The sequence below is a fragment of the Globicephala melas genome, chromosome 11 (genome assembly GCF_963455315.2).
Source record: "Globicephala melas chromosome 11, mGloMel1.2, whole genome shotgun sequence".
In the NCBI taxonomy this organism is placed as follows: Eukaryota; Metazoa; Chordata; class Mammalia; order Artiodactyla; family Delphinidae; genus Globicephala; species Globicephala melas.
The window spans coordinates 86,500,954-86,522,527 of NC_083324.2; the positions used below are offsets into that span (position 1 = coordinate 86,500,954).

A 21,574-nucleotide genomic window follows, 5' to 3' on the forward strand; every position below is an offset into this window, starting at 1 on the left:
TTAGTTCTAATCAAAAGACTGGCCAAACATTATTTTTAAAGGTTAATTCAAAACCTCAGTATTGAACACTGAAAAACAAACAAACCAACCTTAATTCAAGAATTTAAAATTAATGTTGGTTGTGAAATGTTAAAGACTGAAAGTTATCTACATCAAAATCCTTCAGATTACAGCTTCAATATTTATCTGGCCTAAATACAAAACTAGAATTTAGAACATAGGCCATAGCCTTAAAAAACATGGAAGGACTTTCTTGACTTAATCATTTGACAGTAAAAACAGTATAAACTGTGTCTTACCTTAAAACCTTCCAAAATTACCTTTAAAAAACACACCCAAGAGAGTTCTCTCTGCAGAATCTCTTTAGGTTTTTACTGGTTTGATTAGCTTCTTTATTGTTTGCTTACAGTTAAGGAATACGTTTACTCACTCATTTCCTAAATTAAGCACCCTTATAGCAAGGTAAGACTAAAATATTCTTTTCAGATTTTTTTTTAAAAAATATAGCAAATCTTTATTAACTCCTTACAAAAAAAGTTTTTATGTTGCCACAAAATAAAATGGCAAGTAAAACTGAGAAGCAGGAAAGGGAAAAAGAAATCAAAGAGGAAACAAGAAACATGAAGGAACAAAACGTGTAAGTGAGAATATGAAAGGGAACTAGAAATGGTTGAGCCGTGACCTTAGTCAATAGGCAGGAGGGATGGAGATAACAATAAATGGGTCTCACTTTCTCACTTCCCTCCATTCAAGGTAAGCAGCTTAACAGAACCTAAAGAACTTGAGATTAGAGGAATAGGTTTCAAATTATAGTACACTGAGGCCTTGCTATATAATCAGTAATGCCAGGGTTCCTGTGGAGTACAAATGAATTAATGTATACGAAAGGGTAAGCTACAAAGAGCCAGACAGAAGGTAATTACAGTTGCTACTATAATTAATGCAACTGTAATCTTATCAAGACCTATAATGCTAATGACGTTTCTCAAAAGCAAGAAGGCAAGGAGATTTTTAAAACTTTCAATCACTGTAAAATAAAGTCAGATCCCATTTATTTTTAAACCTCTGGAGAACTAGGAAATAGGTCACAAATAATTGCATTGATAATGATAATCAGATTTGCGAATGATTTAATATTTTAAATATATAAATCAAAGTAGATTCAAGGTCATCCCTCTCAAATCACTCACTGCATTCCGATACAAGTTCTTGAATATGAGGGAAGAGAAAGAAGGCATAAGTAGGGTACCAGAAACTGCACCTGACCCTGGGTAAGTCTAAGCATAGATGCCAGAGAGCCATGGCTGTTTTCCCACCCCAGGACATCTGAGTGATAGGATGCTTACCACTGTGACAGTGGCTCACATGGCAAATGAATCTAGGTGAAGGGCCACATGGCAGAATCTCCAAGCCCCCCAGCTTCCCCAGGTTCAGGTAAGCCACCCTGCCATCTTCCCACTCTGGCTAAGGGTCCCTCTCCAAGCAAACACCCTTGAGAATCACTGCTGCAGGTGATGTTCACACCTTGCATTAAATCCTCTCAAATTACTTTTTTCCCCCCAGCAATCCCAGTCACCAAGACGAAAACTGCCTGCCTCAAAGTCCCAAAAATAAATATGCCCCAGGGTAGAAATGAAAGTTGCTTTAGAGAAGCACAAAACTCCAAGTACACCACTTGTCACCACCTAGGATGGCATTACCACGGAATAGAGTAAAGGCAAAGGAGTCAGGGAACTGTGCTTTACTGAAGACCCTCTTCACTGGAGAATACAAATACACACAAAAGAAAAATGCATGGTATGTCTGCCACAAATGCCTTCAAATTCATTTTGTAAGTAAGAAAGTATGGGGAAAGAAAAAGCAAACTCTGGCATGTGGAGATTAGGATGCAAGAAAAAGCTAGTCACATTACAATAACTTTTGCTAGAGATCACTGTCCAAAATGTCAATGTCTCATTCTAATGACAGGCTCTGAAACTCAGTTTTATATTACAGACTCCAACACTCCTAGAATGTCAGTCAGAGCTGAAGGGACCTTCCATGTCATACAATTTACAGCCCAGGAAACTGAGAACAACCAGGTTGCGTGGGTTGTTAAACACGACGCTGTTAGCGGCAGACCAAGTAATTCAACATAACCCTTCACATCCTCAACCCATGATTCTAGCCCATCACAGTACCAGACTTCAGGGCAGCTTAAAGAAATGGGGCACTTGAATTTTCAGAGTTACGCTAAAGATTTAATGTGTTAGAAACCATCTTTCACAAAGACATTTCAGTTACTATTTATTACTCAATAAAATGTATGCCTTGTTATAACGGTAGTACTGATAAACTTCTCCTTAAAAATCCATCCATAGTTGATATCCTAACTGGAGATTCTGCAGATGAGTCCCCCCACCCCCAAACTAATAAGTAAGTGAAATTAGTGTTTATTCTCTCAGTCTCAGAAGTAACTGCTACACATATGCTGTGTGCTTTGTAGAGTGTTATGGAATGAACTTTTAAAAGAAAAGATGTGCATCTCCAAACATTAGATACAAAACTGTATCAACTGAGCATTCTTTCTCTATACCAAGTGCTAACAATACGAGGTTTTCTAAGGAAAGGTCAATGGTATCACCTAATAAAAGACACCCTACAACTAGTCTCATTAAATAAATTCTTCTAATTCACAAAATTTTCAAGAAAATGAGAAAATCAGATTTAAATTTCCTGTCTAGTTACATCTGAGCCATCAAATTACTCTATGTTGCCAGTTTTTTTTGGTTTTGCTTTTGTTTTTGGTTTTTTTCGGTACGGGGGCCTCTCACTGTTGTGGCCTCTCCGGTTGCAGAGCACAGGCTCCAACGCGCAGGCTCAGCGGCCATGACTCACGGGCCCAGCCGCTCAGCGGCATGCAGGATCCTCCCGGACCGGGGCACGAACCCGCGTCCCCTGCATTGGCAGGTGGACTCTCAACCACTGCGCCACCAGGGAAGCCCTATGTTGCCAGTTTTTTCACTTGTTTGTGTTATATGATTTTACTGGCAATAAAATATCAATATTTGTTTTTTAATAAAATTTTCAAAAATGTCATAATTTTTATGTATATTTTGCTACTGGAGTTTTAGATACTGTACCTCTAACATCACCTGGTTTCTACTTTGTATTTCTATTTTTACAGAACCCAGCTACAAAGTACCAAAGAAGAATTACCAATACAATACAATTTACTATTGTGTTAAAGAACAGTCAAACTGCAACAGAAAATACCACAATCAACCTACAATTTCACCCTCTATTTAAAAAACATAATAAATCTGCTAGGATTATTTTCTCTAAGTTTATCATCCCAACTATTCTCATTATATTTTACTAAACAAAAATAGTAGATTCTTTAAATGAAGACTAACGCTTCTCCAGACATGCAGTAAACCACACATATGCACGCAGAGTATAAAGGCAGTGCACCGCGTTCCAATTCTCTACAAAGGTAGTTACAACAAAGGAAGAACTTAAGTACATTAAAGGTTTTTTATTATATTAATTTTAATGTTTTCTATGAGAGCCTCAAAACAGGATTAACTGATCTACTTGTCATTGTTTACTAAATAAATCCTATTAGAATAAATAGAAATTAGAACTGTGGGACTCAGAAATTGTTATATCTGAGAATACCAAATACCTGCAATGAAAATTATTAATACACAGACATGATAAATGTTCAAACTTTATAAACTGTTTTAACATGAACAGTTCTCACAAAACTCTAGACTACAGTAACGCATTTTTAGAGAATTCAACAATACTTGCAGTCTCACCTTCATGGAATCTGCCAAGGCAGAATCAAGCTTTGCAAAGAGGTAACAGGTAAGTGCAATTTTCACAGCAGCCAAGTCCCTGTTAATATTTAAACAAGGAAGGATGGGGCTACTTTACCAGACAGATCAGTGGGACCACTAACACAAGGGTTGGGTCATGGGAAGCCTGAGAAGTTCAAACTTAAAGTAATTTCCTCTCCTTGTTTTGAACAATCAAATCCAGTGAACCATTATAACAGCGTTACGTGCAAACTCTAACACGATCATCAACCTAACAAACTATTCAACACTATGCACCCTCCCCACTTGCACTCTGGAATGAAGAAGTCAAAGTTAATGAAATACCCAAGTCTTCATATCAATAAATTCCATTATTAATAAAAGCTGGTTGCAAACCATAAGATAATGCATCTTCGAACAGAAAGGGAAATATAAGTGATGAACACACAAAAGCAGTGTAATTAACTTTAAGACAAACCAAAACATATAAAACAAGCCTGAAGCCAGCACAGCAGAATTCACCTGGGGGACACATTTATGCATTTATTTGAGTTTTAAAAGTTTTAAAGGCAGAAAAATATTTGACAAATTAAAGTTACTTAACTACTTTTATTTTAAAAAATAAAATAAACATGACTACTTCCAATGTTTAAAGAAGACTCTTTACAGAGCATCTATTGGCGATTTTGGAGATAAATAATTCTGGGACTGCTTAGTGTTTCTGTGGCTAGAAACAGGACCGATAATTTAACTTATAAAGTTAGAGAAATACAGACAAGACATTGGTGGTTTCTCCAATAAACAGTCCTTGCCAGCCATTATTCCAAACTAGCTATTATAAAAGAAAGTGATGTGAAAAATCAACTTACAGTCTTATGGTAGAACTTTGCTGCTTGGGACATAAAGACATTTGCCTGGTCTTACTTCTAAAATTATTATGATTTGAAAAAATGTTACGTAAAAGAGATACAGTGAATAAAAATAAGTTCATTCTAGAACATATAAGAAACACAGAGGATAAATAAGTAAAGTTAGAGGACTGGTTATTTGAGGGAAACAAAGCAGGAGAGAGAAGGGAAAGAAGACTGAAAGGGACATGAACTGACACATCTAAGAAGGTGGCAAAATGCAATGTTTACCAACCTGTAACCACATATTAACACAGAACATAAACTTAAAACAAACAGGCTCATGAGAAAAAAAACAAAACTAAATAACAGCAATAAATTTCTGGCACCTTTAGTTATTAGAAGGCAGAAGTTATCACCTATCTAATTACACCAGTGAGACTGGGAAGTGTTCCCAACATGTAAAGCCAATGCACAACTTTTTCTACTATATTCAGACTATAGTAACTACATAAGAGATTACATAATGTGATGATGCGTAAGAGTATCCATTCAAAGCATATTTCAACATCACTAATCATTAGAGAAATGCAAATCAAAACTACAGTGAGGTATCACCTCACACCAGTCAGAATGGCCATCATCAAAAAATCTACAAACAATAAATGCTGGCGAGGGTGTGGAGAAAAGGGAACCCTCTTGCTCTGTTGGTGGGAATGTAAATTGATACAGCCACTATGGAGAACAGTATGGAGGTTCCTTTAAAAACTAAAAATAGAACTATCATAAAACCCAGCAATCCCACTACTGGGCATATAATCTGAGAAAACCATAATTCAAAAAGAGTCATGTACCACAATGTTCATTGCAGCACCCTTTACAATAGCCAGGACATGGAAGCAACCTAAGTGTCCATCGACAGATGAATGGATAAAGATGTAGCATATATATACAATGGAATATTACTCAGCCATAAAAAGAAACGAAATTGCATTATTTGTAGTGAGGTGGATGGACCTAGAGTCTGTCATACAGAGTGAAGTAAGTCGGAAAGAGAAAAACAAATACCGTATGCTAACACATATATATGGAATCTAAAAAACAAACCAAAAAAATGGTTCTGAAGAACCTAGGGGCAGGACAGGAATAAAGACAAAGACATAGAGAATGGACTTTAGGACATGGGGAGGGGGAAGGGTAAGCTGGGACGAAGTGACAGAGTGGCATGGATACACTACCAAATGTAAAATAGATAGCTAGTGAGAAGCAGCCACATAGCACAGGGAAATCAGCTCTGTGCTTTAGGACAATAAAAAGTAACGAACTATTAAATACTTCTAATTATCAAAATTTTCAAGAAAAAGAGAAAATCAGATTTAAATTTCCTGTCTAGTTACATCTGAGCCATCAAATTACTCTATGTTGCCAGTTTATTCACTTGAGATAGGGAGGGTGGGAGGGAGACTGCAAAGGAAGGAGATATGGGGATATATGTACATGTACAGCTGATTCACTTTGTTATAAAGCAGAAACTAATACACCACTGTGAAACAATTATACTCCAATAAAGATGTTAAAAAAAAAAGAAAAAGAAAATTATTTTATTGAAAAGCAAATACTGAAAAAGGAGATGTGCTTTTGTGGTTCAATACTATCCCAGATGTACCATGCTATACACCGAAGCTCAGTTCACTTACTCATTAAGTTTAGAAACATCTTCAAGTAAATCTCCACCGGACATCGAAAGAGAAGTTACTAAGTCATTAACACTGATAAAACCACACTTGAGATAGTTCCGCCTTACAGTCTCAATTTACAAAAAGTTTATATTCTAAATTAGTATCAAATGCAAAGTACAATTCTGACAGAGTGAAGATTAATAGCAATGTGTTAAATAAGAAAGAGCTGTTTGGTGAAGCACCCTGGGAATTTAGGTCAGCCTAATCCAAGATCACATCAATTACTGAGAAGGTAGGGGAAATGGAAAATCAATTAAACTTGCAGATTGTACTATACTGGAAAAGCCTTCAATTACCAACACTGGAGGCAACTGAAATCAGACTAAACGAAATACCAGCAAACATATTAAAACAACTGAGGCCTCCTTTATTAGAGACTGACTAGAGAAGAAATATGACTTAACAGTAAAAACATTTTTCTATTTTCAATACACAACATTTATTTGCAATCATTTATCTTAAGATATCTGGTTTGACTACCTTTCCCAAAGACAAGAACTTTTTTAAAGATGTTTTTTGTTTAGAGGATTTCATATATATATATATCAGAACAAATACCCAGATTTATATGTCCTTCAAAGCTTTTATACCAAAAACTAAGGGGGGGGGGCTTTAATGACCATGTAAAGCAAGACTAAGGTGCATATGAGTATTTTTTAAAGAAAGAAATGTAGGAGGAGCTTCACGATGGCGGAAGAGTAAGACGTGGAGATCACCTTCCTCCCCACAAACACATCAGAAATACATCTACATGTGGAACAACTCCTACAGAACACCTACTGAACGCTGGCAGAAGACCTCAGACCTCCCAAAAGGCAAGAAACTCCCCACGTACCTGGGTAGGGCAAAAGAAAAAACAGAGACAAATAATAGGGACAGGACCTGCACAACTGGGAGGGAGCTGTGAAGGAGGAAAAGTTTCCACACACTAGGAAGTCCCTTCACTGGCAGAGACGGGGTGGGGGGTGGGGGTGGCAAGGGGGAAGCTTCGGAGCCGCAGAGGAGAGCGCAGCCACAGGGGTGGCTAAGCGGAGAGGTTCCCGCACAGAGGATCGGTGTCGACCAGCACTCACCAGCCCGAGAGGCTTGTCTGCTTACCCGCCGGGGCGGCCGAGGGCTGGGAGCTGAAGGTCGGGCTTCGTTCGGAGCGCAGGGAGAGGACTGGGGTTGGCGGCGTGAACACAGCCTGCAGAGGGTTAGTGTGCCACGGCTAGCGGGGAGGGAGTCCAGGGAAGAGTCTGGACTTGCCAAAGAGGCAAGAGACTTTTTCTTGCCTCGTTGTTTCCTGGGGCGCCAGGAGAGGGGATTCAGAGCACCGCTTAAAGGAGACCCAGAGACGGGCGCGAGCCGTGGCTATCAGCGTGGACCCCAGGGACGGGCATGAGACGCTAAGGCCGCTGCTGCCACCACCAAGAAGCCTGTGTGCGAGCACAGGTCACTATCCACACCCCCTTCTGGGGAGCCTGTGCAGCCCACCACTGCCAGGGTCCCGTGACCCAGGGACAACTTCCGCGGGAGAACACACGGCGCCTCAGGCTGCTGCAACGTCCCACCGGCCTCTGCCACCGCAGGCCCGCCCCGCACACCGTGCCCCTCCCCCCCCAACCCCGGCCTGAGTGAACCAGAGCCCCTGAATCAGCGGCTCCATTAACCCCGTCCTGTCTGAGCTAAGAACAGGCGCCCTGCGGCGACCTACACGCAGAGGCGGGGCCAAATCCAAAGCTGAGCCCCAGGAGCTGTGCGAACAAAGAAGAGAAAGGGAAATCTCTCCCAGCAGCCCCAGAAGCAGCGGATTAAATCTCCACGATCAACTAGATGTACCCTGCATGTGTGGAATACCTGAATAGACAACGAATTATCCCAAATTGAGGAGGTGGACTTTGGGGCAACAATATATATATTTTTTTCTCTTTTTCTCTTTTTGTGAGTATGTGTATGCTTCTGTATGTGATTTTCTCTGTGTAGCTTTGCTTTTACCATCTTTCCTAGGGTTCTGTCTGTCCGTTTTACTTTTTTTTTTTTTTTAGTATAATTTTTAGCACCTGTAATGATTGGTGGATTTGCTTTTTGGTTTGGCTGCTCTCTTTTTTTAACTACTTAAAAAAATTTAATAATTATTTTTTATTTTAATAACTTTATTTTATTTTATCTTCTTCCTTTCTTTCTCCCTTTTATTCTGAGCCGTGTGGATATCAGGCTCTTGGTGCTCCAGGCAGGCGTCAGGGCTGTGCTTCTAAGGTGGGAGAGCCAAGTTCAGGACACTGGTCCACAGGAGACCTCCCAGCTCCATGTAATATCAAACGGCGAAGATGTCCCAGAGATCTCCATCTCAATGCCAAGACCCAGCTCCACTCAATGACCAGCAAGCTACACTGCCGGACATGCTATGCCAAACAACTAGCAAGACAGGAACACAACCTCACCCATTAGAACAGAGGCTGCCTAAAACCATCATAAGACCACAGACACCCCAAAACACACCAACAGATGTGGATCTGCCCACCAGAAAGACAAGATGCAGCCTCAGCCACCACAACACAGGCACTAGTCCCCTGCACCAGGAAGCCTACACAACCCACTGAGCCAACCTTAGCCACTGGGGACAGACACCAAAAACAAGGGGAACTATGAACCTGCAGTCTGCGAAAAGGAGACCCCAAACACAGTAAGTTAAGCAAAATGAGAAGACAGAGAAACACACAGCAGATGAAGGAGCAAGGTAAAAACCCACCAGATCTAACAAATGAAGAGGAAATAGGCAGTCTCCCTGAAAAAGATATAATGATAGTAAAGATGATCCAAAATCTTGGAAATAGAATGAAGAAAATACAAGAAACGTTTAACAAGGACCTAGAAGAACTAAAGAACAAACAAACAGTGATGAACAACACAATAAGTTAAATTAAAAATTCTCTAGAAGGGATCAATAGCAGAATAACTGAGGCAAAAGAACAGATAAGTGACCTGGAAGATAAAACAGTGGAAATAACTACTGCAGAGCAGAATAAAGAAAAAAGAATGAAAAGAACTGAGGACAGTCTCAGAGACCTCTGGGACAACATTAAACGCACCAACATTTGAATTATAGGGGTCCCAGAAGAAGAAGAGTAAAAGAAAGGGACTGAGAAAATATTTGAAGAGATTATAGTTGAAAACTTCCCTAATATGGGAAAGGAAATAATTAATCAAGTCCAGGAAGCACAGCGAGTCCCATACAGGATAAATCCAAGGAGAAACACACTCAGACACATATTAATCAAACTATCAAAAATTATAATTCGAAGAAAAAATATTAAAACCAGCAAGGGAAAAACAACAAATAACACACAAGGGAATCCTCATAAGGTTAACAGCTGATCTTTCAGCAGAAACTATGCAAGCCACAAGGCAGTGGCAGGACATATTTCAAGTGATGAAAAACCTACAACCAAGATTACTCTACCCAGCAAGGTTCTCATTCAGATATGACGGAGAAATTAAAAGCTTTACAGACAAGCAAAAGCTAAGAGAATTCAGGACCATCAAACCAGCTCTACAACAAATGGTAAAGGAACTTCTCTAGGCAGGAAACACAAGAGAAGTAAAAGACCTACAATAACAAACCCAAAACAATTAAGAAAATGGTCATAGGAACATACCTATCGATAATTATCTTAAATGTAAATAGATTAAATACTCCAACCAAAAGACACAGACTGGCTGAATGGATACAAAAACAAGATCTGTATATATGCTGTCTACAAGAGACTCACTTCAGACCTAGGGACACATAAAGAATGAAAGTGAGGGGATGGAAAAAGATATTGCATGCAAATGGAAATCAAAAGAAAGCTGGAGTAGCAATTCTCATATCAGACAAAATAGACCTTAAAGCAAAGACTATTACAGGAGACAAAGGACACTACATAATGATCAAGGGATCAATCCGAGAAGAAGATATAACAACTGTAAATATTTATGCACCTAACAGGAGCACCTCAATACATAAGGCAAATGCTAACAGCCATAAAAGGGAAAACAACAGTAACACAATCATAGTAGGGACCTTTATTAACACCCCACTTTCACCAATGGACAGATCATCCAAAATGAAAATAATTAATGAAACAGAAGCTTTAAATGATACATTAAACAAGATGGACTTAATTGATATTTATAGGACATTCCACCCAAAAACAACAGAATACACTTTCTTCTCAAGTGCTCATGGAACATTCTCCAGTAAGATCATATCTTGGGTCACAAATCAAGCCTTGGTAAATTTAAGAAAGTTGAAATCGTATCAAATATCTTTTCCGACCACAACGCTATGAGACTAGATATCAATTACAGGAAAAAAATCTGTAAAAAATACAAACACATGGAGGCTAAAGAACACACTACTTAATAACCAAGAGATCACTGAAGAAATCAAAGAGGAAATCAAAAACTACCTGGAAACAAATGACAATGAAAACACGATGACCCAAAACCTATGGGATGCAGCAAAAGCGGTTCTAAGAGGGAATTTATAGCAATACAATCCTACCTTACGAAATAAGATACAGCTCAAATAAACAACCTAACCTTACACCTAAAGCAAAAAATAAGAAAAGAAAAAGAAGAAACAAAAACACCCCAAAGTTAGCAGAAGGAAAGAAGTCATAAAGATCAGATCAGAAATAAATGAAAAAGAAATGAAGGAAACAATAGCAAAGATCAATAAACTAAAAGCTGGTTCTTAAAAAAAAAAAAAAAAGGCTGGTTCTTTGAGAAAATAAACAAAATTGATAAACCATTAGCCAGACTTATCAAGAAAAAAACGGGAGAAGACTCAAATAAATAGAATTAGCAATGAAAAAGGAGAAGTAACAACTGACACTGCAGAAATACAAAGGATCATGAGAGATGACTACAAGCAACTCTACGCCAATAAAATGAACAACCTGGAAGAAATGGACAAATTCTTAGAAATGCACAACCTTCCGAGACTGAACCAGGAAGAAACAGAAAATATGAACAGACCAATCACAAGCACTGAAATTGAAACTGTGATTAAAAATCTTCCAACAAACAAAAGCCCAGGACCAGATGGCTTCACAAGAGAATTCTGTCAAACACTTAGAGAAGAGCTAACATCTATCCTTCTCAAAGTGTTCCAAAATATAGCAGAAGGAGGAATACTCCCAAACTCATTCTATGAGGCCACTCTCACCCTGATACCAAAACCAGACAAAGATGTCACAAAGAAAGCAAACTACAGGCCAATATCACTGATGAACACTGATGCAAAAATCCTTAACAAAACACCAGCAAACAGAATCCAACAGCACATTAAAAGGCTCATGCACCATGATCAAGTGGGGTTTATCCCAGGAATGCAAGGATTCTTCAGTATATGCAAATCAATCAATGTGATATACCATATTAAGAAACTGAAGGAGAAAAACCATATGATCATCTCAATAGATGTAGAGAAAACTTTCGACAAAATTCAACACCGATTTATAATAAAAACCCTCCAGAAAGTAGGCATGGAGGGGACTTACCTCAACATAATAAAGGCCGTATATGACAAACCCACAGGCAACATGGTGCTCAATGGTGAAACACTGAAACCATTTCCACTAAGATCAGGAACAAGACAAGGTTGCCCACTCTCACCACTCTCATTCAACATTGTTTTGGAAGTTTTAGCCACAGCAATCAGAGAAGAAAAAGAAACAAAAGGAATCCAAATCAGAAAAGAAGAAGTAAAGCTGTCACTGTTTGCAGATAACATGATACTATACATAGAGAATCCTAAAGATGCTACCATAAAACTACTAGAGCTAATCAATGAATTTGGTAAAGTAGCAGGATACAAAATTAATGCACAGAAATCTCTTGCATTCCTATACACTAATGATGAAAAATCTGAAAGTGAAATTAAGAAAACACTCCCATTTACCACTGCAACACAAAGAATAAAATATCTAGGAAAAAACCTACCTAAGGAGACAAAAGACCTGTATGCAGAAAATTATAAGACACTGATGAAAGAAATTAAAGATGATACAAACAGATGGAGAGATATACCATGTTCTTGGATTGGAAGAATCAACATTGTGAAAATGACTCTACCACCCAAAGCAATCTACAGATTCAATGCAATCCCTATCAAATTACCAATGGCATTTTTCACAGAACTAGAACAAAAAACTTCACAACTGGTATGGAAACACAAAAGACCACGAATAGCCAAAGCAATCTTGAGAAAGAAAAACGGAGCTGGAGGAATCAGGCTTCCTGACTTCAGATTATACTACAAAGCTACAGTAATCAGTATGGTACTGGCACAAAAGCAGTAATATAGATCAATGGAACAGGATAGAAAGCCCAGAGATAAACCCACACACATATGGTCACCTTATCTTTGATAAAAGAGGCAAAAATATACAGTGGAGAAAAGACAGCCTCTTCAATAAGTGGTGCTGGGAAAACTGTACAGCTACATGTAAAAGAATGAAATTAGAACACTCCCTAACACCATACACAAAAATAAACTCAAAATGGATTAAAGACCTACATGTAAGTAAGGCCAGTGTAAGTAAGGCCAGACACTATCAAACTCTTAGAGGACAACACAGGCAGAACACTCTATGACATAGATCACAGCAAGATCCTTTTGGACCCACCTCCTAGAGAAATGGAAATAAAAACAAAAATAAACAAATGGGACCTAATGAAACTTAAAAGCTTTTGCACAGCTAAGGAAACCATAAATAAGACGAAAAGACAACCCTCAGAATGGGAGAAAATATTTGCAAATGAAGCAACTGACAAAGGATTAATCTACAGACTTTACAAGCAGCTCATGCAGCTCAATATCAAAAAAACAAACAACCCAATCCAAAAATGGGCAGAAGACGTAAAGAGACATTTCTCCAAGGAAGATATACAGATTGACAACAAACACATGAACGAATGCTCAACAGCATTAATCATTAGAGAAATGCAAGTCAAACTACAATGAGATATCATCTCACACCTGTCAGAATGGCCATCATCAAAAAATCTACAAACAATAAATGCTGGAGAGAGTGTGGAGAAAAGGGAACCCTCTTGCACTGTTGGAGGGAATGTAAATTAATACAGCCACTATGGAGAACCGTATGGAGGTTCCTTTAAAAACTAAAAATAGAACTACCAAATGACCCAGCAATCCCACTACTGAGCATATAATCTGAGGAAACCATAATTCAAAAAGAGTCATGTACCACAATGTTCACTGCAGCTCTATTTACAACAGCCAGGACATGGAAGCAACCTAAGTGTACATTGACAGATGAATGGATAAAGAAGATGCGGCACATATATACAGTGGAATATTACTCAGCCATAAAAAAGAAATGAAATTGAGTTATTTGTAGTGAGGTGGATGGACCTAGAGTCTGTCATACAAAGTGCAGTAAGTCACTTCTTCAGAAAGAGAAAAACAAATACCGTATGCTAACACATATATATGGAATCTAAAAAACAACCCAACAAAACGGTCATGAAGAACCTAGGGGCAAGATGGGAATAAAGATGCAGACCTACTAGAGAATGGACTTGAGGATACGGGGAGGGGGAAGGGTAATCTGGGACAAAGTGAGAGAGTGGCATGGACATATATACACTACCAAATGTAAAACAGATAGCTAGTGGGAAGCAGCCGCATAGCACAGGGAGATCAGCTCGGTGTTTTGTGACCACCTAGAGGGGTGGGATAGGGAGGGTGGGAGGGAGGGAGATGCAAGAGGGAAGAGATATGGGGATATATGTATATATGTAACTGATTCACTTTGTTATAAAGCAGAAACTAACACACCATCGTAAAGCAATTATACTCCAATAAAGATGTTAAAAAAAAAGGTAAATCCTTTAAATATTGTACTTCTTCCCTTAGCTTTAATTACATATCTTGTTCAACTATCAAGATGATACAAAAGAAAATCCTAAAGTCTTTATAATATGGTGTCTCCTAAAGCAAATGCTATAAATGGATGGAATTTTCAGGCAACTAGTGTTGAACAGTGAGAACTCATTCAGCATATCTTAAATTCTCCAGTTTGCTCCAACCAAGACAGATATAAAGGTAATATGCTTTGTTTGGTTTTCTTGTAATTACAATAGATTTAAATGTTTTTATCACCAGTGTATCTTATTAATACCTTTTTAAAAAATACTATTTGGTATACCACAAGAAGAATGCAAACAGGCTGTGGCAGAGGCTGTGTGTCCAAACCCCCTTCAAGGAAGACATATGAAGACAGCCCAACAGGAATCAAATGTGGAAACAAGACAGTTACAGCAGAATCCTCTCGTCAGGCTGCATTCCATCTGGCCCTCCTCGGCACAGCCTTCTTCTCCATGGAGCATTTATCAATCAGGGTCCCAGCAAAGCAGATGGCACACTGCATAACTGAAGAGATTTTAATAAAGGGACTATTTACTAAAGCTTGGCAAGTAGAAAAACCAACAAGAGACAATGCAGTACTCTCAGGCTAGCAACAATGGGGTGTGTTTTCACCCCTGGGCCTGAAAAAGCAAAGGAAAGGAAGAGTTACAGGAACCCGCAAAAAAAGATGAATAGAGAGGGCCACCTGACAGGAGTTGTGACCTTCAGGTTAGGACGGGCAGGTAAGAAGGGAGTGAGAGAGGGGAACGAATCCTCCCATTTCACACTCTAGTCACACCCCCAACCTCTAACTGGAGAAATCCAAGTAGATGCCAGGTAGCAAGGATCCTACGGATGCAGTCCACACAGGTCTGCCTCCATGGACACACATCAAGGTGCGGAAGGGTGGGGAATGGATCTGGAGGGAAACAGAACTTATCCACTTCTGTGCAAGATCCTAAGATGAATGTGAAGCAAACTGCAAATAATATACAAGACATATCAAGCAGTACAGTTGACTGGAGCAAAAGGTATATGTACGGAATTAATGGAAGAAAAAGCGGAAATGGTAGAATGAGGTAGAAGTCACAAGTTAGTTTTGTAGGTAACAAGCAGCTACCGAAGGTACACATACAGGACAGTGAGATATTCCCAGAAAATGACAGCCGTATATACAGTCTGATCGAAAGGAGCATCACTGCAATCGGAGGTCAGTTAGATTATTCCTGCACCCTAAGTATTAAGGGGGTAGTAAGAAGTAAATATTAACATGCATTTCCCCTAGTATATCCCAGGTATCTCAAAAGTCTTATCCATTTAATTCTCTCCATTTTAAACTGAGAAAACTGAGTCTCAGAAAAGTAACTTACTGAAAAACAACCAACAAGTAGTTAACTGTTACAAGGACCACATTATTTCACTAACTTGTGCTGTCTTGTAAGACTTGGCAGTAGAAAAAGAAAGTGAAGAATGGAAGTTTCAGTGACAGGCCCAGATCTCCATTAACAAGAAGATCTCAGATGAGTCCCTTAACCCCTTCCTGGATCAGCTTCCTCATCTGCAAACTAAGGGTATCTAACAAAATTATTTCTCCCATCTCTGAAATTCTCCTGTTGTATTACCAAGACTTAATTCATCAATCTTCCCACCCTCAAACCAACCTGCCAGTGAACACCCACAGCAACTTCATCTTCAACTCATCTCTTGCTGTAGACTATCACAATTAAACCCAACTACAGTCTCTCCAATAAACCCACTTAAGCAAAACTCTTCAGTGAGATGCTATCCCTAATTAACCCAACCTGGAAGTGATAGGCCTTCTGTGATATTGTGATATAAGAAATACATATTTGGTCACCATCCCCAGTTCTTGGTACAGATCGATCTCCTAAAACTCTTATGATTTCCTGAGTGATAGGGTGAAAGGAGCATCTTTTGTTATTCATAATAAGCCCCTTTCAAGCAAATCTGAAATTTGTAGCAATGAGCTAACTCTTGGAGGAAACAGGCTGGTTGGTGTCATCCCTGATGACATATGATGTGGAGCATCTTTTCATATGCTTATTTTCCATCTGTGTATCTTCTTTGGTGAGGTTTCTGATAAGGTCATTGGCCCATTTTTTAATCAGGTTGCTTATTTTCCTGTTGTTAGGTTTTGAGAGTTATTTGTGTATTTTAGATTACAGTTCTTCATCAGGTATGTCTTTTGCAAATATTTTCTTCCAGCCTGTGACTTGTCTTCCCATTCTCTTGACACTGTCTTTTGCATAGCAGAAGTTTTTCATTTTAATGAGGTCCAGCTCATCAATTATTTCTTTCACAGATCATGCCTAGGTGTTACACCTGAAAAGTAACTGCCATACCTATGGTCACCTAGATTTCCTCCTGCATGATCTTTATTGTCATTCAGTTTTTTTAAAGTATTTAATGGCTAGTATATGCCTGGTACTCAAGCGACAATACCCTCAAGCATCCTGAAGCACTGCTTTAAGAAGTTCAACTGAACAACCGTTAAGGCAGTGACTCTCAACTGGGAGAGAGCACAGCCATCATGGTATAGTATGAATGTAGTGTCAAATTTAAGAGAACAGGCATCGGAATCAGACTGCCTAGATTCAGATTCCAACCATGCACTTACTACCTGTGTGCCCCTCTGTCACAACTTCCTCTTCTAAAAAATGAGGAAAACACAGGAGGTACCCACTGTACTTCACAGTACTGTTGTAAAATTAAATGACTTACTCCATGCTTAGCATAGTGCCTGTCACACTGTAAGTGCACAATAAATGCTAGTAGTGATACTTCTAGACCTTACAAGATGGGGTTGAGGTATAGTTTGAAAAACAATATTCAAAGTTATCACTGCTACAAATTTTTAATCGTGACAGTTCATTTTATTTCAGGATTTCAAGGAAGACTAAGGTATAGTCTAAAATTCTCATATTCTGTGGTCACCTAATAAATTAAAGACTCAAAATGTGCAAGGTATGTAAGGCATGTGGAAGGTAGTAAATACAAGCCAGCAGGAAGGGTATGTGGTTAAAAATCTCAATTTGATAGAAGTAGACTGTTTTTTTTAAAACACAAACTCCCATTTATTAAAAAAAAATGGTCAAAATTTTAAGTGAGAACCTCAATTCACTTAATATTTTAATATCATATTATCAGTTTTCATTTGTACTAATCTAACAGAAGAAAAGTAGACTATATTTACAAATTAATCCACAGAATTAAGAATGGTTTATTCCTCAGTGGCTTCAATAAGAATCTGTTTCAAAGAACACTGGCTAATAAAACAATCAAAGCATAATTCTATTTTCTGTAACTACAAAAATTATACATAGAAGAGGAATCAAAACTGAATACTACTTTTAAAGTACTTTCAGAAGGGATAACTGCAGCTAATTATGTGATATAAAAACAAGCAAATAATGTCAATTATATCTCAATAAAACTGAAAATAAAGCTGTTTCCTTATTTTAAAATTAAATTCTGTCTTCCTGATCTCAGGTTCAAATTAAATCTATTTTACGCTAAAATAAAAATAAGATTTTTTAAAAAGACTATTCCTGACATTTATAAGCCAACCAAATATATGCCTACTATATTGGATTGGCCAATGCACAAAGCAGTCAAGGACAAAATTTTATGATTTTTGTCCAACAATAACTTCCATAAAAATGCTTAACAATATTAACTAAGTAGTATTTTATAATACAGTTCAAATAATATATACATGTGCTTATCTGACTTTCAACAATTACCTTTAATTGTTTCCTCCACAACTTCTACCACACGATCTATCTGTTGAACCTAAAAAGAAAACAAACTGTTAGACAAGCAATTTACATGCAGAAGAAACAGCAATTTTTGTTTATCATAACACATTTCGAAGCACATAAATGCAAGTTTTCTTTAATGCATTTGGAGATATTATAAGAAATACTCCATATTGTTTTGTGTTACAATGAAGTATGAAATTATCACTCTCCTGTCCTCCAATTAGAATTGAAGAAATCATATTACATTTAAATAAACTGCCTGGAGTTCTATTAGCATAGCCTATCAACATAAACTCAACATATCCTGAGATATAAATTGCAGTTTAATTAAAACATGTATCTTCACACAGAGCTTCAAGGAAAATAGCATAATATGACAACCTACACAAAAGGATACATGCTGGTATTAAGAAGATCTACTCCAAATTTTATGCTTTATTATTTTAACACTGAAACCCCTTTTAATGAATTTCTACCATGTGCCAGGTACCCCGCTCAGGTCCGTGGAATACAAAATCAAATAACAGCTCCTGCCCTAGACACAAGTGACTAAGGAAGATTTCCCAGGGTACCATGGGAACACAAAGGGAAGATAATAAAACACATCTGAGTAATCCAGCAATGCTCCTCAGGGAACCAGAGATGGCTCTTGAGGGATAAAAAGGATTCAGATAGGAGAAGCCCACTAAGGGGATTCAGTTAGAGTGGCTACAGTTTGGAAGGAAAATGAAAAAAGCAAAGATTGTAGCCCAAGCAGCTAGAGGAAGGAGAGCAAGACAGGTAACAAAAGGTCATAAGTTGATATTTCTTCTACATTTAAAATCCTCAAAATCATTACTGTTTTATCACAAAATAGAAATATAAAAAGGAAATAAAGTAACTCATAACACTTTCCACTCTTCAGATGAAATCACTCATAACAGTTTGATGAGTAGATACCAAGTGTTAAACATTTACACATAATTCTGTTCTGTAGCGTTTTCTTCCATAACAAATTATTAGATAGACAGATAACAGATAAAATAACAGACCTCAGCTTGATTTGTTTTTCTATACATCATCAATACATCTAGGTCTACTTCATTCATTTTACTAGCTGCCTACTCTCTCACATATGGATATAACGTAATGCATTCATACAGTTCAGTAGCGATGAATTCCCCTACTGATGAGCATTTTTGTCACTCCTAATCGTTCATTATTATACAATGATGTTGCAATGAACTCAACTGAGACAAGAAGAACCTTTTAAAAAACACTTTATTTAAAATGCAATGTCACATCTCTTTGAAATATTCTTTTGGCCTCAGTGCCTTATAGGAAATAAGGGAAGACTTGACAGAACACACTTGAATCCAGCTCTGCCTGTGACCACTCAGCCCAGCATGATGGTAGTAGTACAATAATTATTGAGAAATTGTCAAAGGCAAAGTAAATCTCAGAGAAAGTAAGATATTTAGTCCTAAACAAACCTACCTAACTGGAGATGGATGTGTCCACCTAGAACCACTGGAACCATTAAGTTCTGGTTTTATTAAGAGAATCCACATGGCTTCCATATAGAATGTGATCAAACCCAGGATAACAGAGAGTTCAAAGAGGAAGAAGTAGCCAGAAGTGTCAAATGCTTCAGAGATGACAAGTAACATAAAGACTAAAATGGGTATACCTGGTTTAACAATAAGGGGGTCAATGAACCCAGTTCGGTAGTAATGAATCATAAATAAGAAAATGGTGACAGCTCATACAGACAACTCTTACAGAAAGCTGGGTAGAAAAAAGAGAAAGAGGACTCCTGATAGCTAAAAAAAAAAAAAAAAAAAATTGAGTATCCATGTGTTAGTACATTTAATTTTTTCTTTCCTTCCTTCCTTTCTTTTTTAAAGTTTACATGCTGAGGAGAGAAAGGCCATAGATAAAAAGGAATTGAAGATAGAAGAAAAAATTGTTGGAGCTAGGTCCTTCAGGAAGTAGAGAGGGTAAGATCCAAAACACAGGTAGTAGAGACACAAGCCAGAATGGGAGAGGGGCCAAGTCATCTTCTGAGACAAGGGGTTAGGAGGGGAGCCTGAAAACAGATGCTATTACTCTTGTAGAAGTCAAAGAGGATATTAAACAAGATTCCCATCTGTTGGCCTCAATTTTCTCAGTGAAATAAGAAGCAAGTTCATCTGCTATGAGTGAGCAAGCATATTGTTAAATAAGAACAGAGTGGATGTTTAAAATACCTGTTAAAAGTTTAATACCTGGTTAAAAAAAAAAAGAGAGAGAAGACTAGAAACACATAAAAATTGCTACGGTATTGAGATACCAGTTGAAACTAGATACCATGAACTTTTAACAATGACTCCATGTATAGCTGCCATTTTCCTCAGGGCCCAGCAGATCTTATGTAGGAACGAAACAGTCAAATGGACTGACCCAAGGTTTGTTCATTCCATCATTTATTCATTCACTCATCATTTGTTAAACATCTAACAAGTGCCAGGAAGGTTCAAAAGTCTGGGGAAATAGCACAGAGATTTACAGGACAGATGTGAAGGATATGGAAAAAAGGAAACTATGCTGGATAACATGAAACTTTAAGTATAGGTTAGATAGGTAAAGAAGAAGCAGAACCAGAAAGGAGAAATAAAGTGGCTGGGGGTTGAAGGAAGGAAGGAATGAAAGGAAAGGGAGGGTGGGAAAGAGGAGCGAGGATGGAGAGAGATAAAGGAGAAAAGAGAATAGGAGGTTATAACCGAGTACAGATATAGATATTTAGTATTTTTGAAGAACAGCAAGGTCCAAGATCTAGTCATGAGAACAATTTGCTGAAAGAGACTGATAAAGGTGATAACCACTGGAGTTGAGAAGTAAGGAAATAAGGTTAGAGTGTTGGTGAGACATTCCATATGGACACTCAGATTGCCCACGATATTAGAAATACAGGTAGGATAAGGAAGGAAGAGTTGATCAAATTTCCCAGTGAATGTAGGTGAATGACCAACATATCAGTTGAGGAAAAGACAGAATAAAAGAAGTACAATATAAAATAATTCAATAATGGAACCAAAACAAAAATGCTTTCCTATGCAGTTGGAGACATCACAGTTTAAAGGGAGTATTGCACCCAATCTCGTAGCACATGGACTGAATAAGAAGCGGGTTCCCTGGAGAAAAGTCAGAATAACATGTGGAGGGAGGAGTTAAAAGGTTAAAAAGTTGCGGGTAAGCTAAAACTGTAAAATTCTTAGAAGAAAACAAAGCCATAAATCTAGATGAATCTTGTATTAGACAATAGTTTCTTACTATTACATCAAAAGAATGAGTGATAAAAAAGGCAAACTGAACATCATCAAAATTAAAACCTCTTGGTACATCAAAGGACACTACTAGGAAAATAACAAGACAACATAGAAAATGGGAGAAAATTTTTGCAAATCATATACTTGATAAGAGACCTGAATCTAGAATATATAAAGCGCTACTTGAACTCAATAAAAAGACAAATAAGCCATTT

At 37.9% G+C, this 21,574-nt stretch overlaps 1 protein-coding gene across 10 annotated transcripts in view; it reads right to left on the minus strand.

The window, feature by feature from the left end:
• Nucleotides 1–21,574, minus strand: part of CDKAL1 (CDK5 regulatory subunit associated protein 1 like 1) — a 651,341-nt gene that overhangs the window by 448,017 nt on the left and 181,750 nt on the right. For all 10 annotated transcript variants that reach the window (XM_030881291.2, XM_030881294.2, XM_070046775.1 and 7 more), the window contains one exon: nucleotides 18,055–18,103. In XM_030881291.2, the coding sequence (XP_030737151.1) occupies nucleotides 18,055–18,103 (49 nt within the window). The remainder of the gene's footprint in view (nucleotides 1–18,054; nucleotides 18,104–21,574) is intronic.